Source organism: Heteronotia binoei, chromosome 21, assembly GCF_032191835.1.
Source record: "Heteronotia binoei isolate CCM8104 ecotype False Entrance Well chromosome 21, APGP_CSIRO_Hbin_v1, whole genome shotgun sequence".
Lineage (NCBI taxonomy): Eukaryota > Metazoa > Chordata > Lepidosauria > Squamata > Gekkonidae > Heteronotia > Heteronotia binoei.
This window is the reverse complement of record NC_083243.1, coordinates 53,102,632-53,123,991: the sequence shown is the minus strand read 5'-3', so window position 1 is coordinate 53,123,991 and position 21,360 is coordinate 53,102,632. Positions and strand designations below refer to the sequence as shown.

At 45.5% G+C, this 21,360-nt stretch overlaps 1 protein-coding gene across 1 annotated transcript in view; it reads right to left on the bottom strand.

The window, feature by feature from the left end:
* The window catches only part of MLH3 (mutL homolog 3), a 34,176-nt gene that overhangs the window by 2,123 nt on the left and 10,693 nt on the right, over positions 1-21,360 (bottom strand). Inside the window, exons 3-11 of the mRNA XM_060263170.1 lie at positions 19,595-19,665; positions 18,348-18,452; positions 15,551-15,623; positions 8,962-9,033; positions 8,049-8,157; positions 3,073-3,232; positions 2,555-2,578; positions 1,469-1,547; positions 815-966 (exon numbers count right to left, since the gene is read on the bottom strand). Coding sequence (XP_060119153.1) covers positions 815-966; positions 1,469-1,547; positions 2,555-2,578; positions 3,073-3,232; positions 8,049-8,157; positions 8,962-9,033; positions 15,551-15,623; positions 18,348-18,452; positions 19,595-19,665 — 845 coding nt within the window. The remainder of the gene's footprint in view (positions 1-814; positions 967-1,468; positions 1,548-2,554; positions 2,579-3,072; positions 3,233-8,048; positions 8,158-8,961; positions 9,034-15,550; positions 15,624-18,347; positions 18,453-19,594; positions 19,666-21,360) is intronic.

Here is a 21,360-nt window from a genome sequence, read left to right as displayed (position 1 = left end):
TCCACAGAACAATCAGCACAGTCAACAACCATCTTCCTTATCTTCACACCCCTTCCAACCCTCCCAGCAATTAACACAGAACAATGGTCACATTCAACAGCCAGTTTCCTTATCACTACCCTTCCAGGAAGCCCCACCAAACAATGGGCACATCCACAAACCAATTGCCCTTTCATCACACCCCCTCCAGCCTAGAAATAGCAGCTCTCCAGCAGCCCTGGCCCCACTCAATGCACAGCAGCCAAGAAGGTCTGAGCGCCTGCTCCGGCTGCAACGCCACTGAGGATGTTCTCTGCAGCTGAGAATGAAACGTCTGGAAGGAAAACTTTCTCCAGTAGAACACGGCACTTGATCCTGAAAGACTCTACAAACCCTACTGAGTCATATTGTCCGCCATGACACTATGCATCTTCTAGTTTACTTACTTGTAAGTTATCCTATAAGAAATAAGGTGAGGATCTTTTTATACCACATAAGTACAGAGACATTTTTCAACTAGGGTCTTGCCTGCACGATATCCTTACCAACTTAGATGGTCCACTTGGAAAAAAGATCTTTTCAGGAAACATCATACTTCATTATCCTTTTCAACTTAATTAAACATTTTCAGTAAGCCAAAAAAACAGTATTCTCTGTTTCTGCACTCCTACAAGTTTAAAAAATATGGGAAAGGCCCTCAGTTAACTATTATCTCTGCGGCATGAAGAACATGTTGCTTTTAAACGTTCAGTTGTTGGGAAGTATGGGATCTGCACATGACAAACACACTCAGTTAAAGCATCCTGTGCATTTTTATCAGCTTCACAGCATGTACCTGACTTTCCTGCTGCAAGTGAGCTGTGTCTGCAAGAGGTAGCATGGAGGGTCTCCCGTGAGCACACTGGAAGGGCAACTGACAACAGGACAGAGTTTTCATTAGCTGGCAGCTCTCCTCAAAAGTCAATGTGTCATTAAACTTAATAGCACCTGCAAGAGAGGGGGAAAACACGGAAACTGAAGTTCTGCAAGCAGGGGAGGTTCCCTCCTAGCTATGAAGCTGAATAAAAGGAGAGGAGCCTGGCCTTCCCACACTTAAAAACACAAGAGTTGTCTTGCCAGATCAGATTTATAAGTCAGACTTAGATATCTCCTTTCCCAATGTCTGGTATTCAGAGATACATTCCAAAAATAATGGAAGATCCACATAACGAAAACACAACAAAATCATGATGTTATACTTCCAGATTCTTCTGTGTCAGAAATGCCTGTGGTGAAACAGTCCCCACAGGCAGCTTTGTTGGATTTACCACAGGGAACATGGAATTTACTGAGCTGGCCCAGGTTCCAAACTGCTTGACCCTAATGGTAGAATGATGTTTGGGGTACCTATTTTGCCACAATCTATACCACTGCATTTAACAAAGTTATCCTTGAGCTGTCTGAAAGGGCTAGAAAGTGTGCTGTGAAAAAAGTCAAGTATATTCCTTACCATGGCAAGCCTGGGAAGCCAAAACCTTCTGAATTGTTAGAGGTAGTGTTCCTCGTGCTCCTCCTGTGGTCTGTAGTAACTGAAAGCAGAAAGACATCATTGCACTTCTCAAAAATTATTAATAAAGCATCCAACAATTAGAGATAGTTCCTGTGCCACACACTGCGGCTACTGTGGCAGTACTGTTTTTAGCACCCCCTGTGGAAGCAGCTGAACTAATAGGCTTCTGTCTCTTTCCTTGGTGAAAGCTAGGGAGGAGGGAGTGGGGCTCACCATTGCTGTCTTGTCTACAATCCCCCAAACATCCTGCGGCTGTCTCGTCTCTATCAGTGATTCTGTTACACAGACTAAGAGAGCATATACATGTCATCCGTCAAATATGGAAACATAAATCTGAATCCTATGCCCACCTGATTTAGAGTCACAACAATTCATGTGGCATGAAGAATGTTTATTTTACTTTCTCTAGCCAGTTTGTAAGAACTATTTTATCATTTTACTCTTTTTACTCCTTTCTGTTGATTGTTCTTTATTGTACTTGTTTTGGAAGCTTCTCTCCTGCCTGACTACATTTTACAATCCTAAAGAAGGCAGTAAACTTCCTGCTATCAGTGGGCCAGAGTAAACATTAGCTTTGAAATATCTAGATCCTCTTGCCCAACAATAACAACACTTAACATTTATATAGTGCTTTCAGCATTCAGATATTTCACACATATTATTTTGTTGTAATCTTTACAAGGTGAAAAGACAAGTGCTATCTGCCTGGATCGGGGTAGCAAGGAGGTTGTCTGTAAGGTGCTGGAATGGATTCTCCAACAGTGCAAATTCCAGCTCCAGGAATGTGTCAAATGAGATCGGCGAAACAAAATGATGGGGAGGATTACTTCCCTGCCCCCTTTTTTCAAACTATAGTCCAAGTCTGGACTGAAGACTCCTGTTGCTGCTATTCACAAAGGAAAAACATGCTGGAGATTCAGTCTTGTCTGAAAGATTCTAAACACAAACTCAAATATGTATTCCTGCAATAGGAAGGTAATGTGGAAGTCTATCCAATTCAGAGCTCTTCTTTAAAAGATAACATACCTCAACTTGTTCTCGAATGAACTCCTAAAATAAAATGGCAAAAAGATGCAAATCAGTCTAATGCAGGTGTGTTCATCTTCACAATTATCAGTCATCCATCCATAACAGTGGTTATCATAACCTCAGATAACAAGCATTTCAGGATATAATCAATCTGTATATGTCACATGGAAGATATACTATAATATACCAGCAGACAATATCAGGGGAAAGTATGTGGATGAAATCAAGAAGAGCTCACAAACACAATATTAAAGTGCTTGTCCCCTTCAAGTGAGTGTAACCAGCATCTCAAAGGAAATATGTGAAATCTTACATTATTTATTTAATACAACATTTATATCCCAGCTTTCCTTGTAGTTCAAAGCAGTTGCCTTCAGCTAGCTTGAATAAATTGGAAAGCGCTAAGAGCTGCTACTGCTGCATTACTGCTTGCACAAGTGGAATTGCACTAAGTACACTTTCCACTTAAGCATCACTGGATCCTATCCAACAGATTTCTTGCATCTCCATCTCACCTGCACAATGCTCTTAGCCACAGTCTGTCTTCCACGGCGCAATTCATTGGCTTCTCTCTCTACAAAACACAGTGGCACTTTTCCTACCAGAATCTGCAAGGGACTATTCTCTGGAAAGGATACTTCAAGGCCCCATTCCTCTAGACTTTTGTGGCAGAACCTGCAAATTAAAATTTAAGCATAAGCCCCCAAAATGGAAGATCAGCCCCTGACATTTCCTCTTCTCTGGGTGTTCAAAATCGCAAGCCATAGTTACTACACTTTCTCAAAAACAAAACAGGCTATAGAAAAGGATTTCCCACATCTGTTGAATTCTTTATTCACAAGGAGATGGAATACAAATGCCCTGAGCTTATTTTACAGAGAAAGGATTCTTGCTAATTTGGATACTGGCTTTGATCACAATGAATGAGTTCTGCCTGTGTGGGATAGTCTCTGCTGTGGAGTGTGATTCCTCTTCTGCTAAAACTTCTGTTTGTTAAAGGACCTACTGAAAACCATCATGCACAAACAGAAGTCTTGGTGGAAGAGGAAGCACGTCCACAGCAGAGACTACATAGGGTGCACAGAACTTGTTTACAGATCAAACTGTTCTCCCTTGAAAGGTGGTGTCTGCTTCTGTGGTGGCCCATGTATCATAGAAATATTTTGAAACTAATATAGCAGAATAATAAATTAATGTGCATTTGCCATTTTAATTACAATTGTATTACAATACAGTCTAAACAAATAAACAGAGTAAGAAAGAAAAATGTGTTGATTTGGACGGATTGCAGTTTTGCTATAAAGCAAAGAATACAAGGATCTTATTGATAAATCTGAAACTAGGTTGAGAAGTATTTGCCCAAGGCCTATACAATAACAGTATGAGGAAGAAAGTTAGAGTCCAGTAATACTTTTAAGACCAACAAAGTTTTAATAATAATAATAATAATAATAATAATAATAATAATAATAATAATAATAATAATAATAATAATAATAATAATAATAATAAATTTTATTTATACCCCGCCCTCCCTGCCGAGGCAGGCTCAGGGCGGCTTACAGAACATGGCAAAAGCCATGTTAAAACAATAAAACAAGATAATACAATTCAATACAATTAACAATTAAATATTTAGTCTAATCTAATAGTGCTACTATCTCAGTTATATTAATGATGGCGTGATGTTTATTCCAAGTTCCATCTTAGAAAGCTAGCCGGAAGAGAGCGGTTTTGCATGCCCTACGGAATTCACTAAAATCCTGTAGGGCCCACACCTCTTCCAGCAGCTGGTTCCACCATTGGGGTGCCTTTATAGAGAAGGCCTGTTCTCTAGTTATTTTTAATTTGGCCTCCTTTGGCCCAGGTACTTCCAGAAGGTTTTGTGAGCTGGATCGTAGTGCTCTCTGGGGAACATATGGAGAGAGGCGGTCCCTAAGGTAGGCAGGTTCTTGGCCATATAGGGCTTTAAAGGTAATAACCAGCACCTTGCAACGAACTCGGTATACAATTGGCAGCCAATGCAGCTCCCGCAGCCTAGGCTGCACACACCGGGGTAGGCCCAATAGCAGTCTGGCTGCTGCATTCTGCACTAGCTGCAGTTTCCGAGTTCGGCACAGGGGCAGCCCCATGTAGAGGACATTACAGTAGTCTAGCCTCGAGGTGACCATTGCATGGATCACTGTTGCCAGGTCATTGCGTTCCAGGAAGGGAGCCAACTGCCTCACCCACCTAAAATGAAAGAAGGCGGATTTGGCAATGGCTGCTATCTGGGCCTCCATTGTCAGGGAACATTCCAGTAGCACTCCTAAGCTCCTGACCCTGTGCAGTGACGCACCGTCAAAAGCTGGAAGGGAGATCCCCGGACCACAGAGGCCTAGGCAAAGGACCTCTGTCTTCGCTGGATTCAATTTCAGCCCACTCGACCTAATCCAATCTGCCACAGCTTGCAATGCCCGGTCCAAATTTGTAGGGACATCGGCAGCTTGGCCGCCCATCAATAGATAGAGCTGGGTGTCATCCGGGCAATCTGGGCAAGGGGGCGCATATAGATGTTAAATAACATCGGGGAGAGAACTGCCCCCTGAGGCACCCCACAATTAAGTAGGTGTCTCTGGGACAGCTCTCCCCCAATCCCCACCCTTTGTCCCCGGCCCTCCAGGAAAGAGGAAAGCCACTGCAAGGCTAACCCCTGAATCCCTGTGTCGGCGAGGCGGCGGGTCAGCAGCCGGTAGTCGACCATATCGAACGCAGTCGAAAGGGCTAACAACAGCAATACTGCCGCACCGCCTCGGTCCAGATGTCGCCGGAGATCATCCATGAGGGCGACCAATACTGTCTCTGTCCCATGGCCCGGGCGGAAGCCGGACTGGAATGGATCTAAAGTGGAAGTGTCATCCAGGAAACTCTGTAGCTGCAACGCCACAGCCTTCTCTATGACTTTGCCCAAAAAGGCCAAGTTTGAGACTGGCCGGTAATGAGCCAATTCGGCCGGATCTGATGTAGCTTTTTTCAGGAGGGGGCGGACCACTGCCTCTTTCAGAGGGATTGGAAAAGAACCCCCCGAAAGAGATCTATTTATGATGTCCCGTATAGGACATCTCAGCTCCTCCTGGCAAGCTTTAATTAGCCAGGAGGGGCACGGGTCCAGATCGCAAGTTGTTGGGCGTGCAGTAGAGAGGATTCTGTCAACTTCCTCTAGGCCGAGCAGGTCAAAATGGTCCATAGTCAAACCAGAAGACAGGCACGGAGCCTCGAGTTCGCATACTGTATCTAATATGGCAGGGCAGTCGCGGCGGAGCGACTGGACTTTGTCTGCAAAAAATTTCGCAAATGCCTCACAGCCTATCTCTAATTCCTTAACATTTGGTTTGCCTTGTGACAATGTAGTAATGTTCCGAATTGTCCTAAACAATTGTGCCGGGCACGAATTTGCAGACGCAATCTTAGCCGCAAAGTACGTTTTCTTTGTGGCCTTGACTGCCATCTCATAGGACCTCATAAACTTCCTATAAGATGCTCTAGTCGCTTCGTCACGAGTACGCCGCCATTGCCTCTCTAGCCGTCTGAGGCCCTGTTTCAGCTGGCGTAGTTCTGGGGTATACCACGGCGCCAGCTTAGTCCGAGGTTGCAAAGGGCATCGAGTTGTGATCTCATCAATGGCCCTGGAGAGCCGGCTATGCCAGGTCTCAACCAGGTCATCGAGGGAATCACCAGAGGGTCAGAGATCCCGCAGAGCCATTTGGAACCGTTCCGGATCCATCTGGTTCCGCGGGCAAGCCATAATGCGCTCGTTGCCTAGACAGGTTTGGCATGGAGCATCCACACGAGCCCTGAGGGTGAGGTGGTCCGACCATGGCACCACTTCTGCGATTATATCGTCCACCATAACCCCGGCCGCAAAGATCAGGTCTAACATGTGCCCGGCCTGGTGCGTGGAAGATGTAACAAATTGAGAGAGCCCTAGCGTCGCCATGGATGACACTAGGTCCGTCGCCAAACTGGAGGCCGGGTCATCAGCATGGACGTTGAAGTCACCCAGGATCACCAGCCTTGGGTGCTCCAATGCCCAGCCTGCCACAGCCTCGAGCAGGGACAGTAAGGCGCTGGCTGGTGCGCTAGGCGAATGGTACACCAGCCAAATCGCCAACTTCCCACGCCAGACCGGCACATTCAATGCCTTCGATCTTTGGGGCCGGGAGCACCCTAGAGGAGTAAGCCTCTCGTATGAACGCCACTCCTCCCCCCGCCCGCTAATCCGCGATTGGTGAAAGACTGAGTAATCCGGGGGAGCTGTTTGTGAGAGGGCCACCGTATCTCCCTCTTGAACCCAGGTCTCAGTCACGCAAGCCAGATCCATGTCCTGCTTGAGTAAAAACTCTCGGAGGACAGAGGTCTTATTATTAATGGACCTGGCATGCAAGGTATATGCTTTTGTGGGCACACACACACTTCTTCAGATACAATGAAATGGGAGAAAAGCATTCAAACTTATATTCAGGGTTGAGGAAGAAAATGCTTATGTATGTACATGCCAACAAGTTGTAACTGATTTATGGTGACCCCAGCAATGGCTTTCAAGGGAAGTAAGAAGCAGCTTTGGTTTGTCATTACCATCCCTGTAGAGTCTTCCTTGGTAGTCTCCCATCCAAGTACCAACTTAGGCTCTACTTAGCTTCTACTTAGCTTCCAAGACCCAGGAAGACTGGGCTATACCACACTGTTTTTCTCCCAGTAAAAAAACTTGTCAAAAATCAATTACCCCAATATTCACAACGCATAATTTAAGGATTCTCATTTTTTGGGAAAATCTCTGAATAACAGGATTTTACATTTTCCTTGGGCTGTTAAATATATTGGGGCATTTCACATGAAGATTTTCCCACAGGTTGGGTGCTGAAATGAAGGGGCATTTCTCTAGTCTTCTTTACAACGTCTTTTTTCCATTTGTTGTCCCTTCTGTGGTTTCCTCATTGTTTCTCCATGAATTCGTAAACAATTTTTGATCTGATCTGAGAAACACAAAGGAATAACAAAGAAACCACAGAAAGACAGCAAATGGAAATCATGTTGTAAGGTAGTTCAGAGAAGAATCATGGCAATTGGCACCCAAATAACAGGAAAATCTCTAGGTGCTCTTATTTAAAGCCTTTTCTCTAGTGCTTAACTAGACATCCCTCTGCCCACGTGAACTTATTGTACTATCTTCGGAAGGCAGAATGAACAATTAATCCCCCCTCTTTTTTCCTGACATCCATTTAAACATTAGAAAGCTGACAACATGCTCCCCGACCCTTCTTTTCAGTCGGCTTTCCAGAGCTTCTTTCCAACGACTAACTCTCTTGGCCCTTCGTTTTTCTCTTTCACACTGCAACTGATGAACCGCCTAATCTTTCCAGCACATACTGGGAAAAACTCCAGCACTAGGAAAAACTCCAGCACTGGAACTGAAGATACAGCCAATATATTTAACACTGTGGCTAGTACTAACCATAAGAGCCTTCGCTGCTCCTCTGTTATCTCAATCTCCAGTGGTGGGCACACAGTGGAAGTCAGCAACTTCTTCTTACCTGGTGCTTCAGATTGCTTCTCATAGGAATCTGAGGGCAGAACAAATGCATTGGGTTTTTTTTTTTAACAAGCATACAGGAATCATCCTCAATGTCTGTCCCCAGCATATCTCTTAAGTTGGGAACACAGCACATGTATGCAATAAGAAATAGTCACATTCTCTGGCAACTGATAATAAGAAACAGAAATAGAAATATTCTCTGCCTTCAGTAACACACACAGATTCCCAGCCAGTGTCAATTGCAGTCATCCTAATAAGCAACATTTATTACAACATTTCCTTCAACAAATGACCACCTCACAATACAACAGTGTGAACTATTAGAAGTGTGTGACTCTCTTACTAAACTCTTCAACAAACACTTCCCTCAGTCCCAGAGGGCATTTCACATTCTTTAGCAGTTATGCTGCCAAGTCACAACTCAGAGCAGTTTCTCTTGGACTCTTCTCTGTTGGAAATTCATAGCTCTTGTTGACAAAGAGGTCAATGAACTGTTACATGCACAATGGACTGCTGCTGAGTATTATAAAGTTCTGGCCAGAATTTCCTAAGGCTTGAAGCAGCTGCATCCCTTGTAGGCAGTTTAAGCAATTTGCATTATGCTAAAAATATGATGCATAAAGAGGGAACAAAAGAAACCAGTAGACACTTTGCTGTCGCTGGGGGGAGGGTGCACTGGTCATCCCTGAGCAAGTACTAAATCAAACTAATGCCATATTTCCATTCTCTGCAATTAATTACATGGTCCTCACAACTAATCAGATAGTTTGTACTTCCACCATGTGCTTTTCTCAGGAATGAAGACACTATGCTCCCTTAACTGAACCTGTACCTGTGATAAGCTGCTCAAGACGGATGCGCTCATGGATGGCATGTTGATCCACCAGCACAAGTAGTTTTCCATCTGGAAATGTGAAAAAAGGAGATCATCACCTTTATTTCTACTATACTTTTTTGTACAAATGTATTACAGTTTTCATTTTACTTTATTCCCACCTTGTGAGGTTATGCTAGGATGAAAGAGAGAGAGTTATCCAAATCAAACTCCACATGTCAGGGATGTAATGTGCAAAGCTACCCCCCTCTACTAGTACAGGAAAAAAACCCATGTATTTAGGGTTTTTTAATATATTTGGGATCTTAAACCTGTGTATAACAAGGTCCAAATTCAGATCAATGCCAGGAAAAACAAGGGGAAAAGGACTCTTAAACAAGGGAAACAAGGGAAAAAACTCTTAATCAGAAAGGGTTTTTATTAACAACAAAAGAGACTAAATTAATCTATGCAAATAGAAAAATGGCAATGAAAAACACAGAAAGGAAAGAGCAATGCAGTAAGTTACACACAAGAATCTTTCCCTAGTAAAAACTGTCAACCTAGTGGAGAATAAAATTAAAAGAAGGAAAACAAGAAATATGAGCCTACTCCTGGAGAGAAGTGGGGGTGGAGTTTGTCCTCAGCAGTGAGGAAGGAGTGTTAGGGGAATACACTGACCGGGCAGGGGAACACAACATGGAGGCAGGTCTGTGAAGCAGAGAAAGTGAGAGGCCAACCGAGAGGCTGAGGCAACAGGATGCATTCCAAACCAGCTACATAAATGAACTGCGGGTTATTCTTTACACTTTTGCCAGGATTAATGAGGGGATGGGATGTTTGCATTGGAATGTGGAAAAAATAAAAATTCAATGTTTTAAAGATGAGCCAGCCTGAAAGGAAATTCATATCTGTATTGTGGAAAGCAGTATTCCCCTTGTGCCATGAGAATATCAAAAATGTTCCCTTGATGAGATCTGAAAGTTAAATAGGTAACTATCTGTGACTGGGCACTTATCATGATTGAGGAAGGGCAGGAATCTTCCTGTCCAGTCACTGAGACAGCTGAGAAATTGTCAGAATAGGTCCATTGCTTATTGTTTGGAAAGTTTGGGTGTTTGGAAAGTTTGAGTCATTAGTTAGGATCAAATTATCTGGGAAGACAGATAAAGATGGGTAACCAAGTTAGTGTGTTTGTAGCAGTAGCAAAGTCCAGTAGCACCAGGGCCGGTGCTAGGCTTTCTGGTACTGTAGGCTGGGAGGGCAGGGGCTGCCCCCTCCCTCCTGGGCAATTTAATTCATGTGAGAGGGCACCCAAGAGCAGCCACTGCCTTCCCTGTGCCAGTGAAAGGTCCCGCCAATCAGCTGATCACAGGGTCTTTACATCACCCGGGAGACCTGCACCTGCTTGTAGGCACTCTCCCAATCATGCAGAGGCACCAGCTGAAGCAGCTGTGCTGGCCTCCCCCTCCATTTAAAGAGCCCACCGACCAGCTGGTCTGTGGGGTCTTTAAATCCTGCAGGAAGGCATGTGTGGCTGCTCCTGCTGCTCTTCTCATATGATTTGAATTGCCAGTGGGGGTGGGGTGGCGTAAGATCATCTAGTGGGCACACTGGCCCTGAGTAGCACCTAAAAGACTAACAAAATTTGTGGCACGTAATGAACTTTCATGAGCCACTGCTCTGTTCTTCAGATGGGAAGAGGCTCCAAGGGCCTTGGTGGAAAATGGTCCCCTAATGAACCTCTTTTAGGGTGGGTATTTGCATGACTGATATAGGAGTTGCCCTGCATCAGAGGCACAGTCAGGATTTTAAAAGTTGGGGCTTTTTAAAAAGTCGGGGACACCCTTTCCCATCCACTACAGGGCTTGCCACTTCTCAAAAGCTTTCTGGGGTAGGAGCAAAAGCCGGAGGCTCTGAAAGTGGCCAAGTTGAAGCAGCCAACCCTAAAACTTTGGAGTCAAAAAGGGACTGCGCTTTGTGTGCAAACAGGGGGGTTTCCTTCCACTTCCCTCTCCCCCACCCTGGCACTTTGCAGCCAGAAGGGTGTCAGTATTATGGAAAGACAATGCAGTTTCTAAGCACATGCTGGAAAAGTGAAAGTAACTGATCTGTCAGATAGATCATCTAGGTGACAGGAGGTGGCTGCTTGCCAGATTGCATCAGCCTGGACAATGTCAGCATGACTCAGCAGCAAGCTGATTGGTCACCTGGGGAGATGAATTGTATAAATGTACAGAGACACTTTACTGTGTGTGGGTTATGTATGGTGGAGTTGCAGCGGAGCATTCTGTCAGTTTGGAGAGTGGAGGTGTAAATAAATTGTATATAGTAGTTTTACCACTGCTGTGTGCAAGCCTTCATTCTTTGCGTCACCTAAGACCACCCTCGCCAAACACAGGCGCATCAACAGGGTTATGGGCCCAGCACGCTTCCGCTGCGCCTGTAAGCTCTGAGAGAGGTGGTGAAGAAGGACGCTGAGGTGCTCCAGAAGCTGTCTTGGAGGAGAGGACCAGCAGTGGCTGAACATCGGAGGCTGAGCAGGATGGCTACAGCAGCAGCTACTGTCCTGGTGTATAAACTAACTACCACCAACTACAATGTTTGGTCGTTGAGGCTTGAGCATTTCCTCAGGCGAGAGGGGCTATGGGACTGTGTGTCTGCTCCTCCCAAGGATCCCACACCGGCAGAGACCGTCCAGGACCAGAAGGCTCTTGCCACAATCATCCTGAGTGTGTCTGACGACCAGCTGGTGCATGTTCAAGGGCACCAGAATGCGAAGGAGGCTTGGGAAGCCCTCAAGGCCGTGTATGTCCAGAAGTCAGCAGGCTTGCTGATATCTCTAACTCGGAAGCTGTACAGGAAACGAATGCTGGCCAGGGAGTCGATGAGGGACCACCTCGACGGTATGTCTCTGTGTTTCCAGGAGTTAGAGCAGTGGAGGAGAGCTATGCCTGATGAGGACAAGGTCTACCTAATCCTCAGCTCTCTGCATGAGAGGTTTGACATGCTCTTAATGGCGTTTGAGGGCCAGGATGCAGATACTGACTTTGCCGTACATAATGGGAAAGCTCCTGGCTGAAGACCAGAGGCAGCTGTAATGCAAAGAGCAGGCTGACCATGACCGGAGGGAAAAGCCGACGGAGTGTAAGCAGAAGCCTGGGAGAGTCGTTTCCAGCTGGCAGGCAGAGCCAGAGGAGAGAGCTTTACAAGTTAAAAATAAAAAATGTTACATCTGCGGGCAAGCCAGGCATTTGCGGAGGAGTTGTCCCCAGCAAAGGAGAGGCCAGCAGCCGTCTTCAAGGACGCAGCAAGCAACTCTGGTGAGAACTGGCTCAGGGCTACAGAGTGTGCCATGGATTATAGACTCTGGAGCAATGCAGATGTTTTGTTGCAAGGAGGAACTGTTGCAGGACACTTAGCTGGCAAGTCTAAAAACTGTAAGCCTAGCAGACGGCTGGGAGGCTGACGCGCTTTGCCAAGGCACGGTGCATTTTTCAGGACTAAAGCATACCTTTGCTAATGTACTGTGTGTGCCAGCTTTGGAGACAAGCTTGTTAAGCGTCTCAGTGTTAGCAGCAGCTGGTTTCACAGTATTCTTTGATGTTAATGGCTGTAAGATACTGAAAGAAGGTAAACTGTTGGAAAAGGGCGTATTGAATGAAAATGTTTATGTATTAGACCAGACGGTGGGAAGGGCACAGACAGTGTGGAATAAGCAACCCCACAGTAGGTGCATTCATAGATGGCACAGACATCTGGGTCATGCAAGATTTAATACCATCAATAAGACACTAGCCATATTGCAAGGGGAAAAGGTTGATGCATGTAATGTGTTCCTAGACTGCAATATATGTAAAGAGGCAAAGTCCAAAGCATTCCCAGTAGCTAAAAAGATGACTGCGTGTCCGAGAGGCCACTCCAATTAGTGCATGCAGATGTGGTGGGGCCGTATGCACCCAGTGTATCGAAGAATAGATATGGTTTAATCATAGTGGACGACTACAGTCGCTTTGCGTGGGTGTATGCAATTAAGCAAAAATGTGATGTGTTTCCAACCTTCCGGTACTGGGCAAAAAGAGTACAAAGGCAGTTAAACTGCAAAATAGCAGCTCTCCAAAGTGATATGGGGAGGTGAATTTATTGGCAAGCAGTTTGAAGCTTGGCTAAGAGAGGAAGGCATTAATCACCGAGTTGCCAACGTCTCCTCTCCAGCCGAAAATGGTGTTGTGGAGCAAAAAGGAGGCACTTTACAAACCATGTGTCATCCCTACTGGCAGACAGTGCACTCAAATTGGCATATTGGGGAGAAGCATTGAAAACAGCTTGTTTTGTTACTAATAGATTATGGACTCAGGCTCTGGATGATATACCATACAGAGTACTGTATGGAAAAAAGCCAAACCTTGACTACCTTAGAATCTTTGGGTCTAAGGCGTGGGTGAATATTCCTCTAGACAAGAGGAGGAAAGGGGGAGCCAGAGCCAGAAAGCTATTATTTGTAGGCTATCAGAATGGCATGAAAGCATATTGGTTTGTGGACACAAATGATATGGTAAGGCTGAGTAGAGCAGCTTCATTCTGTGAGGATGAAAACTGGTCTAGAATTCATGCCAATGAAATGCCTAAGAGTGTTGAGTTACAGCTATCTCTACAAAGTGAGGAGGGGCAAAGGGATGCAAATAGAGAAGCTCCCTCACTGAGACAGAGAGAGGAAATAGTTGGCAGTTCAGACATTATAAAGCAGGAAAGCTCTGAAAATGTAAGGTGCAAAACGCCTGAGGTCAGAGTGTCTGCTAGAGAAAACAAAGGTATACCACCGAAACGGTATGGCTATAACACTGACATAAACCACGTGCATACTATAGAACCTCAATGCTATGAAGATGTATTAGCTTTAAACAGTCAGGAGCGCACAGGGTGGCTACAAGCCATGCAAAATGAGTTTAATTCTCTGACTGAAAACAATGTGTTTACACCTGCAGAGTTGCCAGCCGGGAAGCATGTAATCGGGTGCAAATGGCTATACAAAATTAAGCGTTTAACTGATGGGCAACTACAGAAAAAGGCAATGCTGGCTGCTACAAATGTATTAATTAAAGAACTAAACTGAGAATGTAACTGCAATAAATAAATTCAGAGTGTCAAACTAATGTATAAGCACCAAAGAATGATGTGAGTGCTGGTAAGCTCAAAGTTGGGAAAAAAGAGTGTGCTATTATACTATAAACTATACGGTATGTGCTCCCATGGAGCGGCCAGAGGAAAAAGGATGAGCCGGGGGAGGCCACATAAGCAAACTGCCAAACTGATAAGAATGCAACTACTGGAACAAAATTAAAGTGCAGAACTAAATGTGTGTGCTAACACAGAGTCACTGAGGCAATATAATAATAAAAGGAAGTAATAATATGAATGGTAATAACTGTACATCTGAAAGCAATGAAAAATGTGAAAGCAATATGTAAATGTAAACTGTGTATTAATGTTACTGTGGAACATGTGTGATATGCAATGTTAAAATATGTTACAGCTATGTGCTATACGAACCTGAGGAGGGGTGTCAGTATTATGGAAAGACAATGCAGTTTCTAAGCACATGCTGGGAAAGTGGAGAGTGGAGGGCAGGCCCATAGCCATTGGGGTCTGTGGGGGCACTGCCCCTGACTTCCAGCAGCCCCCCTCCACATTCCACACAGCTTTCTCTGCCTCCCTCCTCTCTGTCTGCTGCTTTTGCAGCTGCAGTGCACTGTGCCCTGCCCAGATCTCCTGGCTTCGGCTGCCACTGATGATGCTTTGCCAGCTCAGCCATGGCAAAAAAAAAGGAAAAAAGCAGACTGCACCCCAGAGGCCCCCCTGGAATTTGGGGGAGAGCTAATGGAATTTGGGGGCAGTGCCCCCACAGGCCGAATAGCTACGGGTCTGCCCTGCATTCTTTTCTTGGAGTGACTCACTACCTTTTTGAAACTAGTTTAATTCAGGCTCCTTTTACCAAACCTAGGCCTACACAGAAGTGAATGCATATACAAAACGGGGAAACAAGCCATGCCAAAAAGTGGAGTCCTCAGGGGTTGAGGGCCCCAGGGGCTTCAAGACAGAGACTTGGTCATGGTTACCCAAATAATTCTTTTGTTGACTGGAGAACTGAACAAGAGATTTCCCAGTCCAGCACTCTATCCACTACACCATCTACTCAATGTTAGCCAACATTTTACCACTCGACATGATAAATGAATTTACACAGCTTCTCAAGCTACTTTACATGGTCCTGCTCTACTTATCCAGTTCTGAACTGACACCAACAGTGCATTTGCTGGATGGCACTGGTTATTTTTAATAACATTTTTAGAGCTTTGGAAGCAACATATTTTGCAATTTGTATAGCACAATTCACATTGTTGGGGTTTTTAGTTAAGTACTCTTTTTTAAAGATCACAAATCACAATTCAAATCTTGTGCATACTAGCACATCCAAAGCAAATGGCATGGGCTAAAATGGCAAAGAAACAAAAATATTAAGGAAGATGGACCATTGGGCTGATTTGATATTAAAAGTTTAATTTAAAAAGTTTAATCCCTATTAATTTTAAGGGGATAGAACTCTTACCCATCTCCTTGTTTTCACCTGGCCTAGTGTTGATTAAACAAGCAATAAATTTATTGTCCACTTGATTAAGGACCTGTAAAACATGAAAATTAATCATTATTGATTAAAATTTCCAAATATTAACGATATAATCATTCAACAAAAAGACTTTAAAGCTGTCTAAATATCTAACAATTTGTTGTGTAGAGATAGTTGGGCTAGCCTGCTGCAGTCAAAACAACAAAAAGTCTTGTGGTACCTTAGATATTTTATTTATTTATTTATTTATTTATTTGGTGACTTCTATCCCGCCCTTCCCACAAGTGGCTCAGGGCGGCTTACAACAACAATAAAACAATAAAACAGTAAAATCAGAGCAAGTTATTACCTCTAAAATCAGACAATTAAAACCTAAAAACCTTAAAATTAAACATTAAACTATACAGTATAAACACAAAGATCTGGTAGCTACATTATCTCATCAGGCATAGGCTAACCGGAAGAGGGCTGTCTTACAGGCCCCGCGGAACTGAGCAAGGTCCCGCAGGGCCCTCACCTCTTCCGGTAGCTGGTTCCACCACATAGGGGCCATTGTGGAAAAGGCCCTGTCTCTAGTTGCCTTGAGACGCACTTCCTTGGGCCCGGGGATGATGAGCAGATTTTGAGTGCCAGACCTCAGTGCTCTCTGGGGAACGTGTGGGGGGAGACGGTCCCTCAGGTAGGCAGGTCCCAGGCCATATAGGGCTTTAAAGGTGATGACCAGCACCTTGTACCGGACTCGGTATATTATTGGAAGCCAGTGCAGAGCCCGAAGGCCCGGCCGGATGTGCCCCCACCTTGGGAGGCCCAGTAACAGCCGGGCCGCGGCATTCTGCACTAGCTGCAATTTCCGGGTCCGGCACAGGGGCAGCCCCATGTAGAGGGCATTGCAGTAATCCAACCTCGAGGTGACCGTGGCATGGATCACTGTTGCTAGGTCGTCGGGGGCCAGGAAGGGGGCCAACTGCCTTGCCCGTCTAAGATGAAAAAACGCGGACTTGGCAGTGGCCGCTATCTGAGCCTCCATCTTTAGGGACGGCTCCAATAGCACCCCCAGGCTCCTGACCCTGTCCGCTGGCCTCAGCGGTACACCGTCAAAAGCTGGCAGAGGGATTTCCCCTCCCGGTCCCCGACGGCCCAAACAAAGGACCTCTGTCTTCGCAGGATTCAATGTCAGTCCACTCAGTCTGAGCCACTCAGCCATGGCCTGTAGTGCCCGGTCCAGGTTTTCTGGGGCGCAGACCGGTCGGCCGTCCATAAGTAGATAGAGCTGGGTGTCATCAGCATACTGGTGACACCCCAGCCCATACCTTCGGGCAATCTGGGCAAGAGGTCGCATATAGATGTTAAACAACATCGGGGAGAGAACCGCTCCCTGGGGCACCCCACAGTTAAGTGAGCGCCTCTGGGACAGTTCCCCCCCAATCGCGACCCTTTGTCCCCGACCTTCAAGGAAGGAGGAAAGCCACTGCAAGGCCAACCCCTGAATCCCCGCGTCAGCAAGGCGGCAAGTCAGCAGCCGATGGTCGACCGTATCGAACGCCGCCGATAGGTCCAACAACATCAGTACTGCCGAGCCACCCCGATCCAGATGCCGTTGAAGGTCATCCACCAGGGCAACCAACACCGTCTCCGTCCCGTGACCTGGGCGGAAGCCGGACTGAAGTGGGTCAAGGATGGAAGCGTCCTCCAGGAAAGTCTGTAGCTGCCTCGCCACTGCCCTCTCAATAAGTTTGCCCAAAAAGGGCAGGTTTGAGACCGGCCTATAGTGTGCCAATTGGGCCGGGTCTAAAGATGGTTTTTTAAAGAGGGGCCGGACCACGGTCTCTTTAAGGGGCGCCGGAAAAAGCCCTTCCGTTAGGGATCTGTTTATGATATCCCGTATAGGATATCTGAGATCCCCCTGGCAAGATTTAATAAGCCAGGAAGGGCATGGGTCCAATTTGCAAGTTGTTGGGCGGGCAGATGAGAGAATCCTGTCGACTTCCTCCAGGCTGAGGGGGCTGAAACCGTCCAGGATATGAACAACTGATTATGGCATAAGCAGTTAGGAGGCAAAGAAGAAACGAAAGGGGCAGAGGAAAGCGTAACTGAATAGCAAAGCCAGAAGACCCAGCAACAGGACATCAGCATGTTGCATTATTTTGCAGAACAAAGAACAAGTACCAGTCAAAAGAACAACCCACTGAGAGTGGGTACAGATCACCTGTGACAAGCTGGCAAATAATATGAACAGTATATTTAAAACTCTAAAGAGCTTCAGTAACTTTTGTAGTGAATTACTCATTCCTAGTTCTTACTGAGCTCAAGTCTGATAGTGTCAAATCTGCATATCAATACCAATTCAGCAGCTTCACACTGAAGCTGCCCTTGGAAATTTCTTTGCTTAAATATGGCAACTTTTAAATCTGTTACTGAATATCCAGGAGAACAGACAGCACAACCTTAACCATAAACACCCCCCTCTAAGCTCACAATGGATTTATAAGTGCACAACCCTTGTTAGGATTGCACTGTGAAATGTTCATTCACTTGTTTCTGTGTTTTCCTTAGTAAGGTCTGATTTGTGTCCATTTCTTTTCTTCCATAGACACAGTCGAGTTTTGCCAGTATAAATGGCAAAATTTCTGGTACATGATAGCATTTATCACAGAGGATGTGCAAGTGAATGAGAAGATCTGTGGCTGTACCAATCTACAGCTCAACAACAATGAAGACAATGTTATTTTTCTAGTGACAGCTGCAGTAGTACCATTTAAGCATATGCTAGGAAGCTTACCTGCATTGACTCAATCATGTCCTTGGTGAACCGGTAAGGATACAAGATATTATGGATTTTCACAGCAAGGTTATCAGCCTGCCCACTGCTCACATCAAGAGCAACCTATAAAGAATGTAAAAAATCATCTTAGGATGCCCACAGATATGTATGTGTGTGTGTACATACACACACACACACAAAAGACTCAAGAACATGAACAGGAGAAATGGTCTAGTTTTCGCCTGCTGGTAGAAGACCATAATAGAAGGGGGCAGAAGGGGACAAATCTCCTTGGAGAGGGAATTCCATAATCTTGGTGCCACAACAAAAAAGTCCCTTTCTTGGGTTGTCAACTGTCTAGCCTCAGATGGCATGGTTACCCAAAGCAGGGCTTCAAAAATAACCATAGTGGTTGGATACTTAGCTGTTACTCTACATTCTCACTTAATGAAGGTAAGCATATTAAAGGTAACACCTATTGAGGGTGAAGTTACTTGAATACTAAAATCTTTTTAAAAGAAAAATCAATGTCGTCAAGTAAAAAATATTAATGTGCACATAAACACAAATGTTGTACATTTACAAGCACATCTATATTAAAGTTGTTTGGGAATGAGTTCCATTAATCTCAATTTGATTCAGCAGCAAATACTGTAAATATAATAAAAATAAAGACAGTATCTCTCATGAGTAAAAGGAACATAATTTAAAATTACAGTACATAGTCATTAGTTAGTTGGATCCTACAGCTCATTCTGCTGTGCCTGAATTTTGTGTTCCTGTAGTGCAAGGAACTTCCTCCAATGCAAAAAGCTCTTCTGAAAGCAGAGAAGGCTCTAATGTTGGCTAAATATTCTGTAAACCAGAGGAACACACCAGTGTCAGCAGTATGAACTGACATGCAGTAGTAACCACATTCCCATGTAATGTCAAAAGGTAGCAACACACTACTCTGAACTTTTTAATTTCCAGATGGGGGAAAAATATTTTAGAGGGCAGTGCTTTCTCTTCAACTTAAGAGTGTTGGCTCAACAATGTAAGTGGGGCTTACACAAGCACTTTGACTTCCCCGTTTTAAAAAAAACCCTCTAAGCAAAATAGCACTAACTTAACTTAAAATAACTTTAAAAATACAGTGATCATCATTAAAAAAGGCTTGTATACGATTCATGGGAGAGGGGGGAGAATCCCTTGGCACACAAGTCACAACATAATACAAACATTAAATAGTTCCCCCCAAATCATGACTACCTAATACAACTCACCTCTGGGCAGTGAGCAAACACAGGATTGTCCCACTCTGAAAACACAGACTGGAGAGATTCTCCTTGTGCATCTAGAATAGAACACACATACAATCTTAACTTTTTAAGGCTGCTTCACACCTGACATGTTCTCTTGCATAAAAGAAAACTGATTATGCTATCAAGTTTGAAATGCATCTACAAAATTTTTTTCATTGCAAATATACAGACTAGGCACACATTGTACTTTAGAGAGGGGAGGGGAGAAGTGTTTAATTAGATTTTTGGTTATCTCACCAGACACCTTACAACTCAGAATGTCACTGGTAAAACTTGTCTGGTGCATCATTTTGGATCTATATCTGGAAGATGACATCCCTTTTCACAAGCTTTGGGGGCTGCTGATCCTTGCTTAAAGTTACACCCCTACCTATTCTAAAGCAACCTCTCCTACAATAAACTGCAAAGCCACGTCTATCTTCATTGAAGTAACATCACATGACACCATAACATTAGGTATACCATCAAGGGCTCATTGACCAACACATTCCATAATGCGATACCTGCTATCATGTGACAGTAATGCTTTCTGTCATTTACATTGTCAAACTGGACAGTCTCTATGCAAGAGAACAGATGAACATATCAGACATTAAAAAAGAACAAGTGAGCATTTGATTCTCCATGGACACTTAATAATAGAACAAAATAGACCAAAACAAAACTGCTGCAATTCTCTGATACTATCAAATTTGGGCTTAACTTGAGATGGTTAGTTCATTACAAACAATAGTTGTTCTTCCTTACAGGTTTTTATGTAGGTTATTCGGTTATCCTATTAATCCATTTTTTTTGCTGGCAAGATGGCGGCGGTGGAGGAGCCCTAACGCCGGAGCTCCTCGAGACAACAGCTTTTCACCGCCACACAAATAAACAAGCTAAGCTACCTGTGAGTGACTTGCAGTTACAGTTGCAGCTGAGGAAAGTGAGGGGAAATTTCAAGTCCTAGCATCCCGCTTTTCTATCGAAAACCTTCCCGGGTGCTGTGGTGCTGGGCCGCGCCGCGCCGCTCCGAGCCGTGGAGTGGAGTGGAGAGCGGCGGCGGGCGAGGCGAACTGCGTGACTGACAGGGGACGGTGCTCCTAGCCAGCTACGGTGCCGGACTGAGCCGGGCCACGCCAGGGCCGCGGAGTCGGGCCACGCTGGGCCGCGGAGTGAGCGGGGAGCGGCGGCGGGCAACGTGAGCTGCAGCGGCTTGCTGACCTGCTGTGGGGCCGGGCCGAGCCGCACCGCGCCGGGGAACTGGGCGGAGAGCGGTGGGCGGCGTGGACTGCCGCGGGCGGGAGGAGGAGCGAGCCGAGCCGGCCGTGGCCGAACGTGGCGGAGGCTGTGAGGCGGAGGCAGAAACTGGGGAGCCGAGCCGCAGACTTGAGCTGGGGGCCGGAGGAGACCACAGTCAGCTTTGGACGAGCCGTGTGTGGCGACGAAGTTTGGGACGTGTCCCCCCTCCCTTCCCAGTGTGGGAGTGGTTGTGGGGCATTGCGTTGGGACTCGACGGGTGGCCGAAGGGCCCAGATAATATCGAAAGGGGCCGAACTGATTGCTGACCGGGGCGGAGCCTGCGTGACGAAGAAGACGCGGGGGGGCTAACACCCCTCCGGGCCCCCTGAGATTGCGCAGTGGTCGCCCGGGTCCACCGACCGGCCACATAGTCATTATAAGACCATCCCAACGTCCCTCCTATTGAGCTGTCTACTCCTCCTGCACCACTTTAAAGAACAAGCTCC